Source organism: Maylandia zebra, linkage group LG1 (assembly GCF_041146795.1).
Source record: "Maylandia zebra isolate NMK-2024a linkage group LG1, Mzebra_GT3a, whole genome shotgun sequence".
Lineage (NCBI taxonomy): Eukaryota > Metazoa > Chordata > Actinopteri > Cichliformes > Cichlidae > Maylandia > Maylandia zebra.
Genome location: NC_135167.1, coordinates 43,529,751 through 43,553,062, shown reverse-complemented (window position 1 = coordinate 43,553,062; position 23,312 = coordinate 43,529,751). Strand labels below are relative to the sequence as shown.

The 23,312-nt window shown below is 44.3% G+C and overlaps 1 protein-coding gene and 1 non-coding gene across 9 annotated transcripts in view; both read right to left on the bottom strand.

Moving 5' to 3' along the window:
* The window catches only part of herc1 (HECT and RLD domain containing E3 ubiquitin protein ligase family member 1), a 93,452-nt gene that overhangs the window by 3,710 nt on the left and 66,430 nt on the right, over positions 1 to 23,312 (bottom strand). For all 8 annotated transcript variants that reach the window (XM_014411353.4, XM_014411358.4, XM_014411355.4 and 5 more), the window contains exons 54-78: positions 23,041 to 23,177; positions 21,432 to 21,632; positions 21,213 to 21,343; positions 20,860 to 21,077; positions 20,611 to 20,731; positions 20,324 to 20,473; positions 20,022 to 20,123; positions 19,749 to 19,922; positions 19,225 to 19,524; positions 19,073 to 19,138; positions 16,812 to 16,937; positions 16,550 to 16,688; positions 16,172 to 16,353; positions 14,656 to 14,811; positions 13,986 to 14,108; positions 13,780 to 13,882; positions 11,058 to 11,227; positions 9,560 to 9,698; positions 9,045 to 9,214; positions 5,713 to 5,882; positions 5,304 to 5,469; positions 5,124 to 5,200; positions 3,715 to 3,967; positions 1,729 to 1,881; positions 589 to 894 (exon numbers count right to left, since the gene is read on the bottom strand). In XM_014411353.4, the coding sequence (XP_014266839.3) occupies positions 589 to 894; positions 1,729 to 1,881; positions 3,715 to 3,967; positions 5,124 to 5,200; positions 5,304 to 5,469; positions 5,713 to 5,882; positions 9,045 to 9,214; positions 9,560 to 9,698; positions 11,058 to 11,227; positions 13,780 to 13,882; positions 13,986 to 14,108; positions 14,656 to 14,811; positions 16,172 to 16,353; positions 16,550 to 16,688; positions 16,812 to 16,937; positions 19,073 to 19,138; positions 19,225 to 19,524; positions 19,749 to 19,922; positions 20,022 to 20,123; positions 20,324 to 20,473; positions 20,611 to 20,731; positions 20,860 to 21,077; positions 21,213 to 21,343; positions 21,432 to 21,632; positions 23,041 to 23,177 (4,033 nt within the window). The remainder of the gene's footprint in view (positions 1 to 588; positions 895 to 1,728; positions 1,882 to 3,714; positions 3,968 to 5,123; positions 5,201 to 5,303; positions 5,470 to 5,712; positions 5,883 to 9,044; positions 9,215 to 9,559; positions 9,699 to 11,057; positions 11,228 to 13,779; positions 13,883 to 13,985; positions 14,109 to 14,655; positions 14,812 to 16,171; positions 16,354 to 16,549; positions 16,689 to 16,811; positions 16,938 to 19,072; positions 19,139 to 19,224; positions 19,525 to 19,748; positions 19,923 to 20,021; positions 20,124 to 20,323; positions 20,474 to 20,610; positions 20,732 to 20,859; positions 21,078 to 21,212; positions 21,344 to 21,431; positions 21,633 to 23,040; positions 23,178 to 23,312) is intronic.
* LOC111501163 (U6 spliceosomal RNA) lies at positions 4,923 to 5,027 on the bottom strand. Its single transcript, XR_002721411.3, has one exon. It is a non-coding gene; the product is annotated as a U6 spliceosomal RNA (small nuclear RNA).

Below are 23,312 nucleotides of genomic sequence, written 5' to 3'. Positions count from 1 at the left end.
CTCATAACGATAGTTAATAGTGTCCTGAGTTACGCAGCGGTCCATTGAAGATGGGAGAACAAAAGAACCAAAATGCCCCCAGATAAACGTAGACTGAGGTCCTCTGTCTCTGAACTGCCTCATCCAGAGAAAAGTTATTTTCCCTGCTCAGCTCATTGCCAATAAACCATCCTAAATATCACTTAGATTCCCCAGGGATTTAAGGAAAATAATTGGGCATTTTTTCATGATGACGGGGCGATTGTGGCTCAAGAGTTGGGAGTTCACCTTGTAATCGGAAGGTTGCCGGTTCGAGCCCCGGCTCGGACAGTCTCGGTCGTTGTGTCCTTGGGCAAGACACTTCACCCGTTGCCTACTGGTGGTGGTCAGAGGGCCCGGTGGCGCCAGTGTCCGGCAGCCTCGCCTCTGTCAGTGCGCCCCAGGGTGGCTGTGGCTACAATGTAGCTGCCATCACCAGTGTGTGAATGTGTGCGTGAATGGGTGGATGACTGGATATGTAAAGCGCTTTGGGGTCCTTAGGGACTAGTAAAGCGCTATATAAATACAGGCCATTTACCATTTACCATGACAATGCACCGCTCTACTTACCCTGTCCACCTTCATGATCTGAAACCTCTGGGAGATATCAGCTGTGTTAGCAGGGAGCCTCGAGCGACCTGAGACAAAGCGCATGAAGAGGACACGCTCCTCGTTGGAGAACTCCTCCAGGGTCTGCCAAAACCACTGCACCAAGGAGTGCTGTTCATCCACCTCTCTGTAGCGCACCACCTTCTTGAGCACATCGCAGCAGATCTCCGGCATGCCACAAACCATCTGCTCCAGCTGCTTGGCAGTGAGCAGGGACAGTAGCGGCACCGGCACGATCCACGACATGCCCTCACGCACTGCTGCCACCTGGGAGAGATGAGCCCACAGGAGAAGACTTATGTCCGTGTTAAGGCCAAAGTCACGTTTTATCTAACGGTCAGTTCAGCTAAAGAGACGTTCTTGTTTGTTTCCAGTCCTGCACACAGCTTGCTGTTATTAGGGTTTCCATGTTGAAACAGCAGACAAACACTGTGTTCCTGTATCTGGATCATCTGTTCATTCCCCTGTGAATGCTCAGTGGCTAACAACTGGTGACTGAGAAGTCCTTAGCCAACGAAGTTTTGAAACAGTATGACCAAGACGTACAAGTTCAGTTCAATTTCATATGACCCAAATAAACTCCAAAGGAAAGTCAAGTCAAAATGCTTCCCAGACGTCTATCCGAAGTCTTTAGTTACAACCACAGCTATGGCCAATAAGTGGGTCTTTGACCCAACACAGGTTTAAAACACTTCCACACTTTTTTATGACTTTGAAGTTAATCCATGTTTTTAATAAACACATATTTATTTATTTTTTTAAAAAAGAAAAAAAACCACACTGTGAAAAGAGTCAACATCGACGAGCTCGTCCTGATGTCTCTAAACAGGAAACTTAAAACACTGAGAATCTGACTCCATCCAATCTGAGGTAAAATAGTAACATTTTACTATTTCCATATCATTGCATGATTTGACTTACAATCGCATTTGTTGCCCAAGGCAGTGATCTGATTGGTCAGATCTGTTTATTCAGATCCAGAAAACTGGAAAAATGGAGTTTGTGCTGTTGTACTGAAGAGGTGAGTCCGAAAAATATTTTTAATACACAAAATATTCGCATGGATTTGACATGTCTGGTGTGTAAAGGCCTTTTCTGTACCTGACGGTCGATTTCATGCAGTCTGTACTCAATAGCTCTTTCCACATATTCCTTCCTGTTGGAGAAAGTGAGAGGGATGCTGTTCCCTCCTGGGATAATGGGGACCATTTTACCATCTGCACTCTGCCCGACAAAGGAATCCAGAGGAATCATCTGCAAAACAAACACAAAAACTGTGAGTACTGGCAAAGAGCTCACTGAGGTTAGAGAACTTCACTTCATAAAGAAAGGACCTGTGATGGAATTACATTAATGATTTAAAAATATACCTAAAATCTCCACATCTCTAAGTCCTAAATAATAAACCTTGGGCCCTGTGGATCAGTGACAATTAATCTTTGTCCCCAGATCTGAGTTTGATAAGACAAACTGCTGTTTTTCTATTTGAACACGTAGTTAAAAAGCAGTTATGTCCATGGCCTAAAAGAAGCAGATCAAAATGATGTCATGGTCCTGGGCCATGTTGGCCCAGTGTTCTTAGTTTCCTTGTATGTTTGTATTTTGTTCCTTGCTTAGGCCATGTTTTCTGAGTTGCCCTGTTGTGTTGTTCCCTAAGTGTTCTCCCTTCATGGCTCTTACCCCCTGTGTGCCCCTCTGTGTATCTGTGAGCCCTCGTCTCTCCTTATGTTTTATTCCATGCTTCCCCTGCCCATTATGTCTAAGTTCTCCCCGTGCTCTCTCTTCCCCCTGTGTGCCCTTTATGTATTTATGAGCCCTCGTCCCCTTTCGTGTTTATTCCGTGTCTCCCCTGCCTGTTACGTTGGTGTTCTACTCGTGCTCTCTCTCCTCCTGTCTGAACCTCTGTACTTCCTGTTTCACGTCTCCCGTCAGTGTTCAGTTCACCCCGCCCTGTCTCGTTATGATTATCAGTGTCACCTGTGTTCCCCGTGTGTTCCCACTTTCCTCGTTTACCCTCTGTGTATTTCTGTCTGCGTCTCCCTCTGTTCAGCGTGACATCGTCCCTCATGCTGCGTGGATTTCCCTGTGGCTCTCTCTCCGAGTGTTAGTTTACTTTTCCCAGTTTAGTTTTGTATTTCCTATGTTCTGCCTCTTCAGCAATAAAGCTGCCTTTTGAGTTCATCCCCGTGTGTGTGAGTTTTGCATTTTGGGTCCTCCTCCTGCCTGCCACACAGCCGAGCCTTGACAAATGAGGCTTTGTACTAGAATATGACAATTATATTATCAAAGAGAACGCATTAGAAAGACAAGCAAAGCATAGAATACAAGTCAATAACGTCTGCAGTCATGGTAAATAAAGGCCACTGTATGGTTTTCTATAAAAGCTTTCCACTAAATCTAACAACCGTTCATTGTTCTGTTCATTTATTCATTTCATCCAACGCATGAAAGCTCATGTGGCAGAAATGAGCTCTCATCTGCAGCGTCTTTTCTTCAGTATTCCTCTCCTCACCCCCATCTGGCTCCTCCTCCCTGAGCCTGCTGGAGGTTTCTTCCTGTTAAAAGGGAGTTTTTCCTTCCCACTTTCGCCAAGTGCTTGCTCATAGGGGGTCATATGATTGTTGGGCTTTCTCTGTATTACTGTAGGGTCTTTACCTTTCACCCTATAAAGCCTAAAAGCGCAAATCAGTCTGTGCATAACTATATATTGCTCTGCCCATGTCGAATGTCGGTTGGAAAGATTTTAGATATTGCCCAACGTTAGACGATACCCAGCCCGCTTTGCCAATGTAGCCGCTCCCCCGGCCTAATTCCAGGTTGGACCCAGGTAAGCCTGTCTCAAGCAAAGTAACATTACACAGGTTTTCTTTCATATTTCAACTGTTCTTAAATGTAGACATCTGCTTTTTCTCTGTTGCACTAAAAATGAACCAAACATTGAATTTAATGTTCTATTAAACAACCCCAGTTAACGCTGCTCAATGAATGGATGTGTTTGTGGCTGCTGGCTTGCTTTAGTGTGGTTTCAATATTTAAATGTCTAAGTATAATCCTCACACGAACATACAATCAAAATGCTTTTCTAACCTCATGGAAATTATCCTCCGTGATGCCGCTGTCTTCAATGTGAAGAATGCTTTTGAGTGTCTGCACATAGAGCAGGTCCACTTCCTCCAGGTCCTCCAGCAACAAGGGGATGCAGCACAACTGCTTCCAAACCAAAGGAGCCAAGTGCAGATCCAGGGGCTTCTTGGTGCGGATGGCTACCCCCATAAGAATACCTAAGAATTTAAACTGGAGCATGTGCTCATCCAGGCATGCTGACGGGTTGAGGAGGAATCTATCAAAATCAGAATCAGAATACTTTAATAATCCAGAAGGAAACTATGTGGGTTTCAGTTGCTCCAAGGCAATAACAGTAACAGACTAGACTATTACAAAGTTTACACATTTAAGAAATAGCACAATATACACGCATACAAATCGCTCACTTATACATATGAAGAATATTATAGAGGTGAAATGTATATGATTGACATTTGACTCTAACCTGTGAAACTTTGTCATTCGTTATTTTACTGTAGAGCGTGTGCAAAGGGTGTAATTGTTGCAGTGTGTACGGCGTATTAGATGGAGGAGTTCCACAGGCAGGAATGATTTCCTGTGTCTCAGTCCATGCTCCTGTGACTGGCTAGCAAGTCATGCAGTGTGTGGGAGGTGCTGTCCATCACTGTCCTTATCTTGGACAACAGCCACCTGTCAGAAACACCCTAAGAGAGTCCAGCTCCATCCCCACAACATTACTGGCCTTGCCGAGCAGTTGATTGAGTCTGTTGGCATGCTGTCCCAGAATGCAACAGCATAGAGGATGGCACTGGCCACAACGGACTCGTAAACAATCCTGAGGGAGTGGTGCAGCTCTGGATACGGCTGTAGGTGGCTGAGCATTCACTGCAGTGTCGTAAACAGCCACCAACATTACAAGGGTAAATTCCCTGATCAAATAATACGGCCCGAGTCTTTGATTGTTATGTTTGTTTGTTAACAAGAACAGCAAGCCCTCTTCCTTTCTGCTTACCGCTCGTGGCGCTGTCCCTGTCCGCCCGAACAGTGTGGAAGACACACTGTCCACTGGAATACCCCGGTGCATCCATGATTCGGTGAAACACATCAAGCTACACTCACGATATTCCCTCTGACTCCGTGTCAGCGCTGTTAGCTCGTCCATCTCGTTTGCTAGCAACCGAACGTTCCCCAATATAATAGACGGCAGACACGGTTTGAAGCCTCCGCTGAAAAATGTGGAACGCTTCACGAATTTACGTGTCATCCTTGCACAGAGACCATGCTAATCTTCCCTGTATCATATCCAGTTTAGCGCATGCCATCAAAGAAATGTCTTTCTTTTATTTCAAACAAAGGATTAGTTACTCTCTTAAAGTCCTACAACTTCCAACACATTAACTGACCTACATGTTTCATTAAGGTCTTCTCACCTGTCTCTGTTGTAGCCAACCTCTGCTGTGGCATTGGGAGATGGGATGAGCAGGTCCACAACTCCTGTCTCCAACTCCTATGGATAGATATACATGACAGTGAAGAAGTAGTAGCTCTATCAGACATCCAGTAAACAGCTGGAATAAAATTTGTTCTAACAAGTCCAGATGTTTACATACCTGACACATCTCTGTGATGGTGTCATCAAAGACCCCTCCTGCATCGTCAGCACCTTCTCCAACTAGTTTGACCTTCCAGGCTCTTGAGGGAAGTCGGAGATCTGAAGCATTCAACTTTACAACTTGCCGAGCAATCTGTACAAAGATTGGTTTACACTTCCGACCTCTGCAGAGTTCAAATGTGATGGAAAACCAAAGTGAAAAGGAAGAAGGGGATTTTAAGTTTACCTTTAAGCACAAAATTATATTTATAACATCAGTAGCTGATGAAGTAGTTATGCATCTATTTTTTTATGCAGTACAACAATTCCACCCTGGAACAGTTTAAAACAACCATTAAAACCTTCATACCAGTGGTGAGTGTATGGAAACCTCTGACTGCAGGCTAAAAACAGTTACCAGTACTGACCGTGTGGAGATGCGTTTGACAGTGATCTGGGGACCGTAGTTCTTGCCCTGCACCATGGTCTTGCCTATCGACCGCACCATAGGCAGCGTATACACTCTGGGAGCCAAAAGGGGCCTTAACTGGCCCTGGACGATTCCCCAGGTACCGGCGTTGTAATGGGAGGTACAGCTCTGCAGAATTAAAATGACATTTAGTATTTACTAATTAAGAGGAGCCCCAAATCTTTTCCCTACATTTGTGCAACGTCTAAACTATAGGGAAGAAAAAATCTTTCCAATTAAGATGTAACATAGTAGTCCCCTTTCAGTCCATACAACACATTTAGTTTGGGATATCACGCCCCTGCATGTTGTGGCTTAAGGCACCTCTATTCGTGCCCTGTGATGACACATATAGACTTCTGTGATCACATTGATCCTGCAGTTCTCACACTTCACCTGAGCGTAAAAACTGAGGGGATGCCGAGTTGGGCTAGCTACTGATAGTTAGAGCTGCTGTCTGCTGGCATGAAGTCAGTTTAACTGCCTCGTTGGTGTTAGCCTCCACTGTTCAGTTGGTGTGTGGGCTTCCCACAGAGTGGAAATTTCAAGTGTCCTTGTGCAGCACTGTTGCTTTGCATTTTGGCATGAGTACCAAACCAAAGCAAGCAAAGCAGAAATCTTCTGTTTCTCCCGTCCTAATGGGTGCTGTTTGCATGACCAGCATGAGGTTGCCCTGTCTGACTGGGGACTTACCACGCCGGGAAAAGTAAGCCCGTGTATGTTGTGGCCAGCTCCAGGGCTCGACCCTGGAAAGACGGAGAAAGTGCTAGAACGGCTGTTGCATTGCAATACCCTCGCTAGGGTTCCAGCTTTTCCAAATCTGAAGATGAGGAGTATCTGGTCGATGTCTCTGCAAATATCTGGACTGACTGAGGATGAACCACGCGGGAGCACTGGCTAGCCTCAGCGGACGCTCACCAACATGATGACGTGCTGGACATCAGCTTGGGCATTCATCGACATTCTCATGGATGAACAGCAGAGCCTGTTGTCGGCTCAGTGTGCCGCCGCTGCTCCACTTGCAGGCCAAAACAACATCTCTGTTTTTTCCACGTTTCATCACACAGTGGAGAAGCTCAGAGTGGAAAGGCCATCTACAAATCTCTGGCAGTTTGTGGAGTTTTTCCTTCCAGCGAAGCTGACAACAGAGTATAACTGCCTTCCAGTATTCCCAGACTTTGTCTCCGAGCTAACCACTTCACATGTGTCAAGCCACCGTCTTGGGTTAGGGAATCCCCAGCTATGGACAGTATTTAGAGCTGGACAGCACAAAGAAGGCTGGCTTAGCCAACCCGCCTCCTACGGAATGGCTGTAGCTGGTAAATTTACCGTTTACATTTCTGGAGGCATCCCCATTCCACATATATGGTGTAGCTGATCCCACATCTCTTCCATCCAAGCACTGTACATGCTCTGCATCTCAGCCTGACAAGATTTATAATTCTCAGGCGGGCGCTGCCCATGCCATGAGCTCAGTCACTGTGATACAGTCGCACCAGGCGATGTACCCGGTGCAACTTGGGTCCATTGGTTTCCCCAGACAACTACTTCTACCTTAATAAGAACCAAGTAAAAATGGAATACATTCTCCGTGCCCTTTGTGGTGTGCTCCCTAACAGAGAGATGGCTTCAATAATAGTAGCACATCTGACCTCAGATAGGGACAGTGCTATCTACTTGGATGAGCCAGTATCTGTTGTCAGGTCATTTGAATCTGAACTGAGGAAGAAGCAGACGGCAGCTTTGCGTGATATCATTCCCAGACATGACACAGGCTAGCTGTTCCTCTTCCCACCGCCGAGAGCGGACCGACTGCTGCTAATGTGGGTGTACCACCAGCAAGAGCCCAGCCTCTGGGGTAACTTCCACGCCAGTCAGCCTGGAGCTAAGGTCCACCTTTGGGCCCCAACGCCCAGGAGAAAGACGTCTCAGTCCTCCTAGCTATGGGATTGAGTTAAGAACTGCAGGGAGATGCCAGTTCCCCTATCTGGTGCTGCCCAAGAGGCACTCCTTAAGTCACAAACCCCCCTGCACACAAAAATATATTTTTGCTGTTTCAGGTTGTAATTCCTAGTTCGGACTTGTCAGATGTTCAGGTGACCACAACAGGTAATCCCACGTTTCTCACCCTCATCAGAGTCTGAATTTCAGTGCAGCACAGGCTGCACACCAATCAGTGAGAGCTCCCAGCCGTGTTTCAAGCTCTCAACTTTCTTTGTCCAGTTCTGGGCCAGCATGTATTAGTCAGGATAGAAAATTCAACAGTGGTCTGTTACACAAACGCCCAGACAGGGGCACGTACCCCTTCACTGTTAAACCTATCTCAGTCTCTGCTTTCATGATTTAGTGTTCATTTTCTGTCTCCGAGAGCCACACATGCTGGGGCTGGACTTTCTCTCCAGGCAGGAACCCCAGAGGGGGGAATGAATATTACACCCTTTACTAGTGGCCAGTTGTGGGATCTGTTTGTCGAGGCAAAAGTAGACCTTTTTGCCTCCAGGGTGAAGACTTACTGCCCTCATTCTTCTCTGCAATTGACCACGACGCAACCATTTCCATCGGAGGACTCTGGACAAGGGGCCACCAACCTACTGAGAGGTCAATTTCACCAACTGCCTCCAGGACAGAGTGCTGACTTTTGGCTTGTGTCTGACACACAGTGTTTCTACAGTGTGCTGAGGAAGTCACAAAGCGTGACTGAGACAGGGGGTGTTAATTTAGCTGTATATTTAGGTGACTGGCTCCTTCTAGTGCAGTCAACGCAGGAAGTGACAACACAAATGTCAGATTTTAAGATGCAATCCGAGCTTCATAATAAACACCGAAAAGTGTGTACAACATGCACCTTTTCTGGGTTTATGCCTGAACTCAATCACCTTTACAGCCTTTCAGTTATGAGAGTGAAGGTGTTCAGAGCCTGGACTGTGCCTTCAGTCACTGAGGCTGGAGATGCAAACCAAAGGAAAGACAAATCTAAGTTTAGCCATTTTCTTCTTCTCATTCTGTTCACATCTATGGGAGAGTTTTCAGCTTGTTACAGTCAATGTGTTAGAGGCACTAAACTAACAGTATTTTTCCAGAAGCTGTTTCTGTAGTAGATAAAATACACAGTAAGACATAACTAACACTTAGCATCACTGCCAGGTCAAATATCAAAGGCTGCTAAAGCCTATCATTCAGAACAATATAACTGGTATCACATTACAAAAAATTCTAACAACACATTTTTTACCAAATTTCTAAACATTTTCTGTACAAGTGTCTTTTGTTTTTATTGTAGTCGTTGCCCACCTGGTTGTTAGGGCTGAGGTTGAGTAGTCTCCATGACGAGTACATGAGGTCAGAGAAGTGGTAGAGGAGCCGCAAACGGGCCCTCACTGCCTCGATGCTCACTTCTTTAAGCCCACTGTACTGAGGAGGCACTGCTGCTGGCAGGCCAAGCTGAAGAGGTACAGATGAGCCTGAGGAAGATTAGAGTGAGATATGATCACCCTGAACACTGAGAAGTGTGGGAAGAAAAGTCGACTCATTCATGACAAAAGTTACATTAAAGAGATTTCCTGCTGTCACAGTTATGCTAATTATTGTTTGTTGTGGCAGCCATCCAAAGCTCTGTCTCTAATCCCTTTGACATATTTTCTATGTGATGTGGTTTATAAGGCAGGTTTCTAAGCACAATACATAAAAATAAAACCATTACGCTCTGGTATTTTGTACGTTCCAGCAGCACAGCAGGAAATCTGATATCTGGGAGAAAGTATCAAAATATCAGGAGGCATTATGTGAATTTTGTGTGTCTGTGTAACCTGGTGCTCGAGGCGGCACAGAGGGAGCCGTCCACGCTGCACTATGACAGCGTCCAGCAGAGATCTGATGGATGTTCTTGCCCTGCAGCGTTGTTACCAGTGTAGGTTCTCTAACATGGTTGGTGTGTCCCAGACCCAGCTGCACAACACAGTCATAAGTCAACATTTAAGAATAAGTGTGTATAACAGCTCAAGATCAATTCTGAAAATAAATCAAACCTGACTGCCAGGAATGCAAACAATGCAATGTTAGTATTACCCTGCTGATGATGTGTTGTTGCAGTAGCAATCCTGCACAGTATGAGAGGCACAGCAGGAATTCTGCTTAGACTCAGTGATACCGTAGCACTCTGGATCTTTTGTTAGTCTAAGACAGCTGGCTGAGCGTTTTGTGACTGCTGGACGACAGGCGCCCCTCTCCAGTTGCACACTCAGATTTGTGGAGAACCTCGTGCTAAATATCTTGCAGATGACCTGATTCTGGGTCCTGTGCGAAGCAGAGCAGCTAATCGCTGCTACAACTGAAGGGGTGGCTGTAGCTCAGGTCATCTGCTGCGTTTGATCCCTGGCCGCTGTATGCCAAATATCTGTGGGCAAGATACTAATTCCAATGCTCTCCAAGACAGAAGCACTTAGATCACTAGAAAAAGTTCAAGTTCTATAAAGCGTTATATAAGAACTAGTCCATTTACCAGCCTGGTTCTGCTGAAGGTGTCGTCCTGTTAAAAGCGAGTTTTTCCTTCCCCCTGTCACTAAAGCACTTGCTTGTAGAGTTTTGTTGAGGTTTTCTCTGTTTGGATTATTGTAGGGTCTTTACCTCACTATATAAAGCACCTTGAGGCGACTGTGTTGTGATTTGGTATATAAATAAAACTGAATTCAACTGAACTGAATCTACCAGTCAGTGCAGAGGCCAAGGATGGGCCAAAGACTTCTCTTAGGAGCTTTGAAACACTGAGAGAGTCCCTGCTCATTGGGGGCAACTCATTCTTTTTCTTAGCATTTACAGACCAATCTCAAAATGATCATTTATTGCTAAGAGTTTAGAAAAGGCTATGACTAAGCAGATTACACCAGTCTTAAACAAAGACAGTGTGCTGGAGACATTTCAATCTGGGGCTCATTCTGTTCTTTGAGTGTCCAGTGTCATTTTAATGCAAAGTGACGCTGGAGAATATTCTGATGTGAAACGCTACGTTTGATACCGTCCACCACCATACTTTCCTTGACAGGCTGAAATATTGGGGTGGTGTATCTGGTTCTGCTTTGGAGTGGCTCACATCATATCTGTCTGAATGATACTTTTCTTTGGCTGCTTCTGAGTCCTCGTCCTTTTATCTTAGCTATTGTGTGCCACAAGGCTCTCTATGTGTGTAATATAAGATAGATGACAAGGCTACATTTTCAGTAAATCCATTTACTTCAAATAAGATAAGCAGCAAACAGTCTTATTGAGACTTTGACACTTATGTTCCCACAAGCATTGTATGCATGTTACCTGTCCCTCCGAGTTGCTGCCCCAGGTGTAAACATCTCCTGTGGAGGAGAGTACCAGAGTGTGTTCAGCTCCTACAGCGACATCCTGGATGTGGATCCCTGAGAGACCTGGTACCTGTTGGGGCCGGTTGTGGTTCCTGGCTCGACCCTCTGGCAAGCCAATTAGGCGGTCTTCAACAAAAAAAGGTAAAAATATATTTGAATAATATGGCACGGAAAAAATCTCACTTTGACTTCATGGTGAAAACTCAATTGTGTAATTGTCATAATCAGTGTTAAAACCACTAATGGCCAAATCTAAATATCACACTCATTTTAATATGTTATATAATAAACTACTGTTTTCACTAGCATTCATTAATATGATTATAGATTATTGTGTTATTAATATCCCGTATAAAATAAGAAAAATGGGACTGAGGGGTTTGTGGGTTTCAGTTTTGTCTTATGGAGTTTATAGAGCACCATAATGTCACTAACAGAGGTTTCTATCTCAGGGCGTACATTATTATTTTTGCATTATCAACGTGGTTTTTGCACAAGCACATTTAGCTTTGGGTAGTGTGCAGTCACAGCTGTTTCATCTCACTGCTGCATTTTAAATGTAGAAAAAAACACGGTCATGTTGCTCTAACCCATAGGTGTCAAACTCTGGCGGCCCGCAGCCTAATTACATTTGGCCCACGAAGCCAAACCAAATGACTATCAGAGCTGGCCTGCTGGTATTATACAGCTAATATATATATTGTTTAGTATTAAGCTTTGCTTGTTCCATATTCAGTTTTTCAGCTAAACTTGTTTGAGTCCATAAGAAAAGATTCATTCTTAAATCTGGAGGAAGATTTGTTTTTTCAATAAATATTAACGTTAGCCCGCGACTTTGTTCCAGTTTTGAATCTTGGCCCACTGTGTGTTTGAGTTTGACACCCCTGCTCTAAACAATAGAAAGACAGTACTAAGAGTACTTCTATTAAACCTGTGGGCTTCTGCAAATACTTAAATACTGTGACCAATGACAATCTTTTAAGTCACATACTGACCACCTGTTAAAGAAACTGAGGCTGAAGTTGGGGTACTTTTTCACAAACAGATGATTTCTCTCCTGCTGCCACCCTCCGGGTTTAAGGTATCGTTCATCAGCCCTCCTGCTCACTCTCAGTTTATCATGAGGCATTAAGATACCTAACTGGCTGTAAACCTTTAACACATCAACATTCTTTGGCTGATTGGTATATCTATAAATCATTTTCTGGTTTTCCATTCTATTCACTGTTCCATCAGTTTGTGCAGAGCTTGGAAAAAAGGCCTTCTCATTTCCTGCCCTGTCATCATGGACCACATTACAGCGGAGCTCTCTCAGATGGCATCGCTTGCAGAGTTTAAAAGATCTATAAACGACTTTATGAATCTGTCACTGGGAATTTTTTATGTGATTTTGTAAATCTTGGACAAGTTTCACCATTTTAGTATGCTTGTCTGAAACAGATCATGTAATGAGAAAGGGAGTCTCAAATAAAAATTAAATAAAAATAAAAGCCCAGGTATTAGCTAATATGGGCGACATGGCAGTAGGGCTGCCACGATTAGTCGACTAGTCACGATTACGTCGACGACTGATTTAATAGTCGACGCGTCGTTTGAAGCTTTGTCAAAAGACGCAGGAATAAGTAGCAGGATTTAAGAGTGTAATAACGGACTGAAACAGAAGATGGCAGCACTGCATGTACAAGGATGCCAGCTGCCGTTAAACCCCGAAGAAGAAGAAGAAGCTGTGTCCCAGAATTCATAGCGCGGCCCAGCTCAGTTTCCAACAATGGCGGCAGTTAGTTAGTTTTAATGTTACTCTTATTATTCTTTCTGGGTCACAAAATAAACGTTTAACATATTTTCAGGCGAGAATGTAGCTGTGCAAACCTCAAATATCTGCTCAGTTTATCAGGACACCACATATTTTCAAAAGCGCTCCGATGTTTTCGGAGACGTCTGTTACCCACTAGCTCGATAGCTAGCCGGGGTTCAAGGCTCACTAGAGCCGTGAGAACACCGGACTCCCGGCAAATCGTTTTCAAACCCACCGCTGTCTTTCACTACTCAGGTTAAATATATATGAGTCACTTAGATAACTTAAAATGTTATTGTTTGGCTTTTTTCAGTATTTTATTTGTTCCTGAGTGAATCTGTTTGGCTGAGATTAAAGTTATAGTTTTCACACAGCTGAATAAACGTCAAGCAGACAGCTGATTATCAGAAGTGTGAGATGCTCCAGAATTTACTCCGGTGTCCTGTTATATTTTAGATAGCAAGGAGTTTATTCAACTTTACCGAAACAATCTGCAAATTTCATTAAAATTTAATAAACTATCATCTTGTCTTTATGTTTAGTTAGCACAGACCTTAAACACTTAAAGCTGTAAGCTAATGATAGTTATATAGGAGCAGATGCTGCTGGTGCAATAAGCTGAACGATGATGATCTGATTAGTCGACTAATCGCAAAAATAATCGTTTGTGGCAGCTCTACATGGCAGCTAGGTCTGTCTTTAAGACCCCAACGTGGGTGAGAGAAAGGCTGAGAACTCAAACTCCTCAGCAAAATGTTTTATGAAGTCGTTGATCAAGTGAGCTATAAGAACATTTGCCTACAGACTGGCCTTTAACAAGAATGCAGATTTAAGGCAGTTATAGATTAACTTTGTTTTTAAACCTGGAATAAGCTAAGCTTACCTTGGCCAAACGTGAAAACCTTGCCATCTTTGGTTAAAGCCACGGAAAACTGAGTTCCACAGGCTACTTTTTTTATACCAATCCCACACAGCACGTCCACTTTCTAAGGATTTCAAAACAGGTCAGGGTCACAAACAGTTTCACTGTTTGATAGGCCAACAGATTAACTTCAGTTCATTGATCAGGCATCACAATGCAGCAGGTACCTGAGGTGAGGACTTGGCTGTGGAATTCCCAAGTCCCAGTTTCCCGTAGTCTCCATCGCCAAAGGCCCAAACCATCATTCCATCAGCAGAGACAACTAAAGTGTGGTTCAAACCACAAGCCACCTGAGGAGGGAGCACACGACAACACCAACTATCAATAGCTAAGATAAGGCTGGACAACTGAAAATAATCAAAACAATTAGAACTCAAAACTGCCCCAAAGTAGTTCCAGCAACCAGAAATAATCTGCCAAAATGTCACAACACCTAGAGCACAATCATATTACTGCAAAAACCTTAAAAAATTAGCTGATGGGGTTGGAAGGTTGGTAGCTTGATCAGCTCCAGTCTGTATGCCAAATATCCTTTGGGCACAACACTGTGTGTAAACGTGTGAGTGTTAAACAGAAAGCATGTGCTCGTATGAGCTCTTTGAGTGCCCAGGCAGAGTAGAAAAGCTCTATATAAGAACCACTGAAATATTTATTTCACAGTGTTTTTTGAATGTCCACAATCAGCATATAGCACCAGTGGACACATGACGACTGATGTCTTCATATTGTTCTCCAGTATAGAAAACAGTAACAGTGTAACAGTACAGAAATCCTCTGAATGTGCCGCGTATCCAAGCATTTCACAGACACCAACTGTAACAGTAATGAACGTCTTACCTGTCCTACATGGTAGCCCTCCAGAGCAGTGACCTTCTCTGGCAGCTTCTTGTTTGAGGTGTTCCCCAGCCCTAGTCTTCCATAATCACCATTACCAAAAGTGAAAAGCTTCCCATCAGCTGTGACTACGGCCGAATGTTTGAACCCGCAAGACATCTAAAGAGTGAAGAAAGCACAGAGCATTGTAACTGAAACTGCCTATCTCTATGATGTTCTTGTTAACCCCAATAAAGGTGTGCAGAATATGGAGGAGAAGCGTGACCCAGAGAAACCTTAATAGATATATGACAGAATTCTGCAACAGCAAAGATAGTGTTGGAAGTCTAACCTTCAAGAGAAAAAACTTATTTTTGGCTCAAAGTAGGCAAACATGTTTTATTGATTCCCACAGAATTACACTGTACACCGCTCAAAAAAAGATTAAAAGAACACTTCTTAAGGAGACTCTAGCCAGAGTACAACATCTGGAATACTGATCAGTTAAGTAGCACAGAGGATGTTTTTGTGTTAATAAAATCAACAACAGGGTGGCTGTGGCTCAGGTGGTAGAGCAGATCAGCTACGGAGTGGAAGGTTGGTGGTTCGTGCCAAATATCCTTGGGCAAGATACTAACCCCAAGTTGCCCTCCGATGCGTTCATCGGTGTGTGAATGTTGGTTAGTTTGCACTTGAGTTTAGAAGTGCTTCTAGGAGTGGGTGTGAATGGGGAGAATGAGGCATGTTGTATACAGCGCTTTGAGAACATCCCAGCTTCATAGGTGGAAGCCACTGACAGATGAAGAGGGGACTTTTTAGTGTGGTGGGTCCTGGTTCCTCTGGGTGCATGATGATGTCAGGTCTCATGTGCAGACAGTATGAGAGAGCAGGCTGTTCCCAGAGGATGAACTGCCATTGACTGGCCCCCACGCTCGCATAACCTAAATCCAGTATTACACCTCTGAGATATTGTGTTTTAGTCTATCTGAACCTCAGGTTGTCTCTCCAAGAGCTCAGTCATGCCCTGGTACAGATCTTGGAGGACATCCCACAGCACATGGATACACAAACTATTCAATTTAACTCCATTTTGTTGATACATTTAGATACATGTGATATATACAGTATACATATTTACTTATATTTATAAGGCAGACCTTACAAACTAGTGAGTACCAATAAAATGTATACCCGGTCACATCATTGTCTGAATTCAGCCCTCTGTACATATCCTGCATGATTTTTTTGGGTACTGTGGAATTGAATAAAATTAGTGCTGTCAGCATTAATCTTGTTAAAATGACGTTAATACCATAACCGCATTAACACTGTAAATCTCTGTTAGCGAGTTAACACAGATCGCCCCATGCGAGGGTCTGCACGGCACAAACGCATTGATTAGCTAACTGCGCTAACGTATTAATGCCGCGCATTCCCCCCCCCATAACAGTTAATGCAGTCATGGCTTTAATGTCATTTTAACGAGATTAACGCTGACAGCACTAAATGAAATATATTTTTAAGGAGGGTGGAGACTTACCTGGACCACCTCCTCTCCTTGCAGTGCCTCAATCTGTCGGGGTCGTCGCTGGCGGTCACTGTTTCCATGTCCAAGCTTGCCGTAGTCACCGTCTCCCCAGCTGAACACCTCGCCGCTCTCTGTCAGAGCCATGGAGTGACCATCACTGCCACAAGATGTAACCAACTGGGTCACAACAAAACCTGGTAAGAACGAAAAGCACATGACAGGGTTTATGCCACCAATCCGCTGACCAAATGTTCTTTTAGCTCTATATTTCGTGCACACCAGCTACCACAAATAATTTGCCTTTTAGCCGTTAAGCGTTCTGCTACATTCAGCTGGCTTTGTGCCTGTGTGTTTGTTACTTTTGGTTGTGTACAGGTGTTGTCATGTCACCTTGAAGAGCTGAGATGACAGTAAGGACATGCAGGTCATCTGAGTTGCCTTGTCCCAGGCGGCCATAGCTCCCCTCTCCACAGGCCAATACGGTGCCGTTGGGCTGGATCACAAAGGTGCAATTCTGCCCACACACCACCTACAAGAAACGAGAATGTGAACGAGTAATCACAGGTAGAAATAAAATACAGCTCACGCTGCTGTTTTAATTATAGAAACAAAGTTCAAAAAACAATATGTCCAGTAGTTTATGTCTCTGTACCTGCTGTGCCTGAGAGAAGGAAGGGGCAATGGTTGGAACGAGGATATTTCTTCCAGCCTCTGCTAGCTGACCGTGTCGCCCTGCACCCCACAGAAACACGTCGCATTTCCCTCCGAGGTGCCAGTCCTGATCATGAACCCAAACATGAAAAATGGAAGAAAAGAATCGGGTTGAAACTAGATGTGACATTAAATCATGAGGTAAGGATTTGGTTGTCAATTTTTGAGATCAAGAAACGTGTTTATTGTGTGGAAATATCCACCTTCTCACCTGGCCTGACATCCCTCTTACTTGCCATCACCCTTCAGTTAAGCTCACTGTTGTTAATGTTGTGATTTTGGCTGATTGAGACACTTTTTACACCATTTTACCCAAAAATGCAGAGCAAATATTCTGTGACTGTCTTACTGTTTCACAATGACCTCTTGCTCTCTTTCTGCAGTCAGAGGTATTAGCAGCAGATGAACCTGAGGTATCAATTTCAACATCCTATGTTGCCTTGTTGTCAAGTTACCAGAATTTCAGAAAACTTGACCTCTGACCTTGATCTTGAGGTTCAAGAACTTCACTGAAATTCTAATTCATCTAAGATTTTTAGTAGACACCTATGGTTTCAGTTTCAAACTCCTACATTACTACATTACTTCCACGTTGCTTCCCTGCCTGCTCGGCAGCGTGACAGCAGTACTGCATCAGGCTAAAAAAACAAAGCTATGATCACTTGTACCTAAATAAATAGATATTTAGAGCAGCGGTCCCCAACCTTTTTTGCACCACGGACCGGTTTATGCCCGACAATATTTTCATGGACCGGCCTTTAAGGTGTCGCGGATAAATACAACAGAATAAAACTAGTACCGGTAAGAAAATTTATTCATAACACACGTGAACAGACCCAGGAAAACAGAGTAAACGATAAAAACGATAACAAAATAACGCTGAAAACCGATAAAAACCCTGAAAACCAGACATTTCACACCTGAGCCTCAACTCTCGCGGCCCGGTACCAAACGACTCACGGACCGGTACCGGTCCGAGGCCCGGGGGTTGGGGTTCGCTGATTTAGAGGACTGTAGTTGGATAAAAAAGGGAGGGCTGAACGGGTCACACCAAAAAGTGATTTCAACAATTTAAACTATTGTAAATGACTTGGTCTAAAATCTGTTAAATATCTCTTGATTGCCATCAGCTCATTTTGATCATATCCCCATCGCAAGGTAAACTCTGCAATCGGTTTTGGGCAAAGTGACTTTTATATAATCTATAGCAGCAGAAACAAACATAACAGTTCTATAAAGATACTTTAGCTGTAAACAAAACCATAAGTACTGATTATAATGCAGAAGATAGAGTAGGTGCAATACTGCAATCATAAAGATACTTGCAAAACGTGTTGTACTTTATCTCCCCCTGTAACTCCTGCTGACTCTACATTATTTATCAGTATAGGTAAAGACATAAAAACTATACAGAAACATTTGAAATCACTTTTTGGAACAACAAGGCAGAGGCAGTGTGTGACTGCAGTGCGTGACTGCGGTGTGTGACTGCGGTGCGTGACTGCGGTGCGTGACTGCGGTGTGTGACTGCGGTGTGTGACTGCGGTGCGTGACTGCGGTGCGTGACTGCGGTGCGTGACTGCGGTGCGTGACTGCGGTGCGTGACTGCGGTGCGTGACTGCGGTGTGTGACTGCGGTGTGTGACTGCGGTGCGTGACTGCGGTGCGTGACTGCGGTGCGTGACTGCGGTGCGTGACTGGGTGGACTGCTGGCTGCTCTGAGTATTGGGGGAGCTGTAGCTGAACTGAGCGGAGAGTTCAGAGTGTGGAGAACGAATCTGAGACAATAGAGAGGGAAATGAATTTGGTTCAAATCTAAGGAGCAGAGTTATCGAGGTGAAGCTCAAGAGAGGCAGAGCAGTGTAAGCACTGGATGAGAAGCCAAACACATCATCCAAAATAACTTCTCATAATGTTCTTCTTCTGTACTAATTAATCCATTTACATGTGTTAGCTTTTGTGTTATATTTGTTCATTATTGTATTCTAATATGTATTTTAACCTTCTGTAATGAAACAATTTAATCTTCCTCTTAAACATTTCTAAAAATCCTACCTAAAATCAGAAAAATCATATGAAAATAAGCAGCTAAACTTGAAATGATTTCTCTGCCATTACTACATACTGCAACAGCAGTATAAAGCGTATAAAGCAGTACCCCCGGGAGGGGGGCCATTTATTTCACCTAAACTGTCAAAGTTACCTCTGGCCTGCAGGTGGCCCATGACATGATCTGTTCATCCATACTAGCTGACCATTTACTGTTGTCCTGTAGAAATAAAAGCAAAGGCTGCTGTTATGAGCTGCACAGGTTTTGATTACATTCTAAATTACAGTTTAATCAGCTTTGCTCACCAGGAGCAGAGCCATTTCATCTTTAGGCACGGGTTCCAGGTCAGGAACGGAGAAGGACTCGGGGAAGGCTGCACCTCGAGCAAGAGCCTCTGCCGCCTTTACTGTGGTGGAGAAACAGTCCAACCATGCCCACTCGCTGGCGCTCCATACAGCGATGCCAGACTCAGGTGGGCAGTGTCGAAGGTGCGGCGGCACAGGGGGACGGCACAGAAGCTGGTCCAGATGGAGACCTACAGCCAGAGAGGCAAGGCACTGCATGTACGGGCTGTGGACAAGCTGCTCCCCGCATACAACATGGGGCTGGAAGTAGAGAGCAAAAAGAGACATTATTAGTGTCAAATACTATTAATCTGTCATGAATAGTGCAAGTTTGCTTGGATTGGCTTTTATTTTTTTCTCAGAGTTCTCCAACACAAATAGAGCTGAAGAAGAAGGTTTTTTCAGCCCAAGAAAGAAACATGGTGATATAATCATCTAGTACAAACTCTGACTTCTAGTAGGGGCTATATCATATCTCCCTTTACCTTCTCATAGGCATACTGCTCCTGCAACATGACAGGCAGTCTCTCCAGGAAAGCTCTCATGCAGGGTGCCAAGTTGAGGCCGACCACACCTTGCTTCTTCAAAGCCGTGCGGCAGGTGGCCAGCACATGGTTAGATGCCATGAACTCTTTGGAGCAGTTCACAACCAACACATCCTGGAAATCAAGCCATACAAAAGGCAAATGAAACTTAACTGAGGACAAATACAATCATACAAAATGACGGAGACAATGGAGTCAAATGAGACAACTTGCCTTTGACCTGTTGGAGCAGACGGCCACGCCCACATCTGAGACCCAGACAATGTTCTGGACAGCCCCTGACCCAGCTACCACGGTCTGGAGTACTGAGCCATCCTGTTGGAAATGGACACACACACACACACACAGTGTGCCATTCAGTGTCACTATAAACAGCAGCTTCATTCACCAGTGTAATTAAGTGTCATGTGTTCTTTCCATCTACATATTTCCAGTCATCTGTGTGTGTACTTACAGTATTTACATATGAACTATGTGCCTTCATTTCCATCTGTGTGTATATGTATGTTTCTTACCCGCAGGGACCAGATGTTCATGAGGCCTCCCACTCCTCCAGATGCCAGGGCCAGACCATCAGGACTGAAAGCCAGTGTTCTTACTGGAGTGATGTGGCCCTTTAGCTGGAACACACAAACTGCTCCATCTTCTGACCATCGGGTGGACTGCTGCACATCAATGATAGCACATTGAGGTTGAACAACACATTAACTTATTGCTCAAAAATAAAGCAAAAGAAACTCAGCTGCTACTGGATGACTTTGGCTAAAGTGCTTTTACAGTAGAAGTTAAAACACACAAATACCATTAACTTGGGTTTGGCTTCATTCTCCCACCATCCTTCTGAATCAGAGGAACAGGAGTCTGTGAAGTTTGAAATGTCTTGAGGAACAGTCCAGACAGAGACCAGACCATTCTGGCAGCATCTGAAAAGCATAATGACCCATAACAACTTTTTTTCCTCAAAATAATCATTTTGTGTGGAGAAACAACAAAAACGGCAGAAGTGAAATCACAAAACCCAAAACAGAGGGCGCATTCAAGGTCAACGTACACGGCGAACATGCTGAGGGGCTTCGGACTGCATCCAGGCAAGCTGCACCAGGCCACACCATTAACCAAGGAGGGGTGTCTAAGGCTCTGTAGGCAGTGCCAGCCAGAGCCCGTGTCAGAGCAGGAGTCTGGATTGGCCCACAGTTTCACAGTCTCCTCTTTAGCACACGTCAGCAGGATCTGACCCGTTGGACTCCACTTCATGCTGCTGATCGACTCCTGACAAAAAGATTTGGAATCACTGTCAGCTATAAATGTCCATCTAATCCATCTAGCTGACAGTAAAACAGCTCGCTCTTTTTGAAATTTAAATGAAAGAATCACAACATAAACAGAATGATAAAATTACTCCACCTTGTGCGCATCAATGACAACAATGGCTCCTTTATCCAAAGGTTCTTTGGATCCAATCAGCAGCTTTCCATCTGCGTAGCCAACGGCAAAAGGCTTGTCTTCACTGTACCAGGCAATGTGCATTATTGCCACTAAAGGAGAAAAAAACCTTCGGTTTTTCTTTCAGTTACACAAGTAAATATCAAAGATGTGGTTGAACCTGAAATAAAACTCTCATACCGTCTTTCCTGTAGCAGTGTTCCAGCTCTGTGCGGTGCATACCAGAAGAGTCCAGCACCTCGATGAGGCCCAGTGATCCATCCATTCGACCCACCAGCAGCATGTCTTTGGGCTCCCCACACCACAAGGACTCTGCTTCCTCTTCAGGCCAAGTTAGTGCAGACACCCAGTGAGGCTGCACATCCAAAAGCCCTTTACCACCTTGGAGACAATGAAAGCAGATCCATGATGACATTTTGTATAAGATATATCATACTTATATTGACAAATGCCCAAGTATACTTGGTTTTAATGTTCCTTTTAGGTATTTTATATAGTGGTTCTGATGTCTTTCAGCTGTCTGTGAAGGAACATGAGAGCTTCCTGCTTATACAGTTGGACAAACTCCAACACTGCAGTCTTGGAGTGAGCTGTCGTTTCTGTTCTTCCCTGCAGATTCACTGTGAGATGGATGATGACTTTGTTGCCACAATGTATCAACTTCTTTAATGCTGGGCTCACACTGTGCGATTTTTGGCCCATTTTGAGCCGATTTTTGAGTCGTGCGACCGTTTTGGCGATCGGCCCGATTTTGGCCTTCATCGTGCGTCGTGTAGTATACGTGGGGTAACGAGAAGCGATTAACACCTCAGGGTGTCACCGCAGCTTCTCACACTGCTCACGCGCAAACACATAAACGTCGGTGATAAAGACGGAGCAGCACGGCTGTGCAGCCTGTGATCTGGACACAAGCGATGGAGGCACAACTTGTAGAACTTTGGAAAGCTCATCCGAGCCTTTTCGATGTGGCCTCACAAAATGATCACGACCACAACAACCGTGAAAATAGTTGGATTTACATGCTGCTCAGTCACAGCTGCCCGATCATGTTTTTCATTAGCAATTTAGCAAAGTTGATGGTGGTGGTGTGTCTGTGTGAGTGACAGACAGAGAGAGCGAGCGACAGAATTTCTGTTATAACCTTCATGTTATGGAGGCACAGTGTGAGCACTCGGGTCGCATCAGAGCATCGGGCGGTATAGTGTGAGACCCTGCATCGTGACCTATGAACTTCTAACCCCTGCGAGTCAATCGTGCAGTTTGAGCAGGAGCTGAATAACGCGACTGAAAAAAAAATCGCACAGTGTCTGCCCGGCATAAGAAAGCATGAACTGCTTCTTTTTATGCAAATGCAAAATTATGTTAAAAAAAAAACAGTCAAAAAAGACGAGGAGGTTAAAATTTCAGTGGCCCCCACCTGTAAAACCATTCCTTTTTTCGGGGGTTTGTCTCATTGTTGCCCTTCTAGTGTACCTGCTGATAATTCATTAACACCAAACCAGGTGAAAGTGATTACACCTTCTATTAACCCCAGTAACAGCTCTGGACAGATGGTTCACAAAGCCAGGTGTATGGTGAGGGGCAGAAAATGATGCCTGGAACACATCCGGTGACCATTCAGTTTTATTTTTAATAGAAGACCTCTCATTCATATGCTGCAGGCCTCCGTCACCAGTGATACGAGGTGAGCCACAGATTATAGTGAAACAAGTCCTGCAAAACTCAGTGAAGCTCATCATTAACATATTCAATAACCCCCAGAGAAGACTGGACAAAATGAACTCTTTACCATTAACTTGCCAGATGTTGACCATTTTCTCCATGGCAGAGGCGAGATACTTTCCAGTGACACTCCATGCAAGAGGTGACAGGCAAGGATCGCTGGGAGACCCCAAACCAGACATTCCCTCCTCCAAAGAGTCGTCACTAGTGAAAGATAAGATAAAAAAACAAAGTTAGAACTGTATTGAAGTATCTGACACCTTTGGGAGCACTCAAACTTATTTAAAGTCTCATCTAAAAGAACTTCATACAATGATGAAAACTATTTTTTTCTTTTGT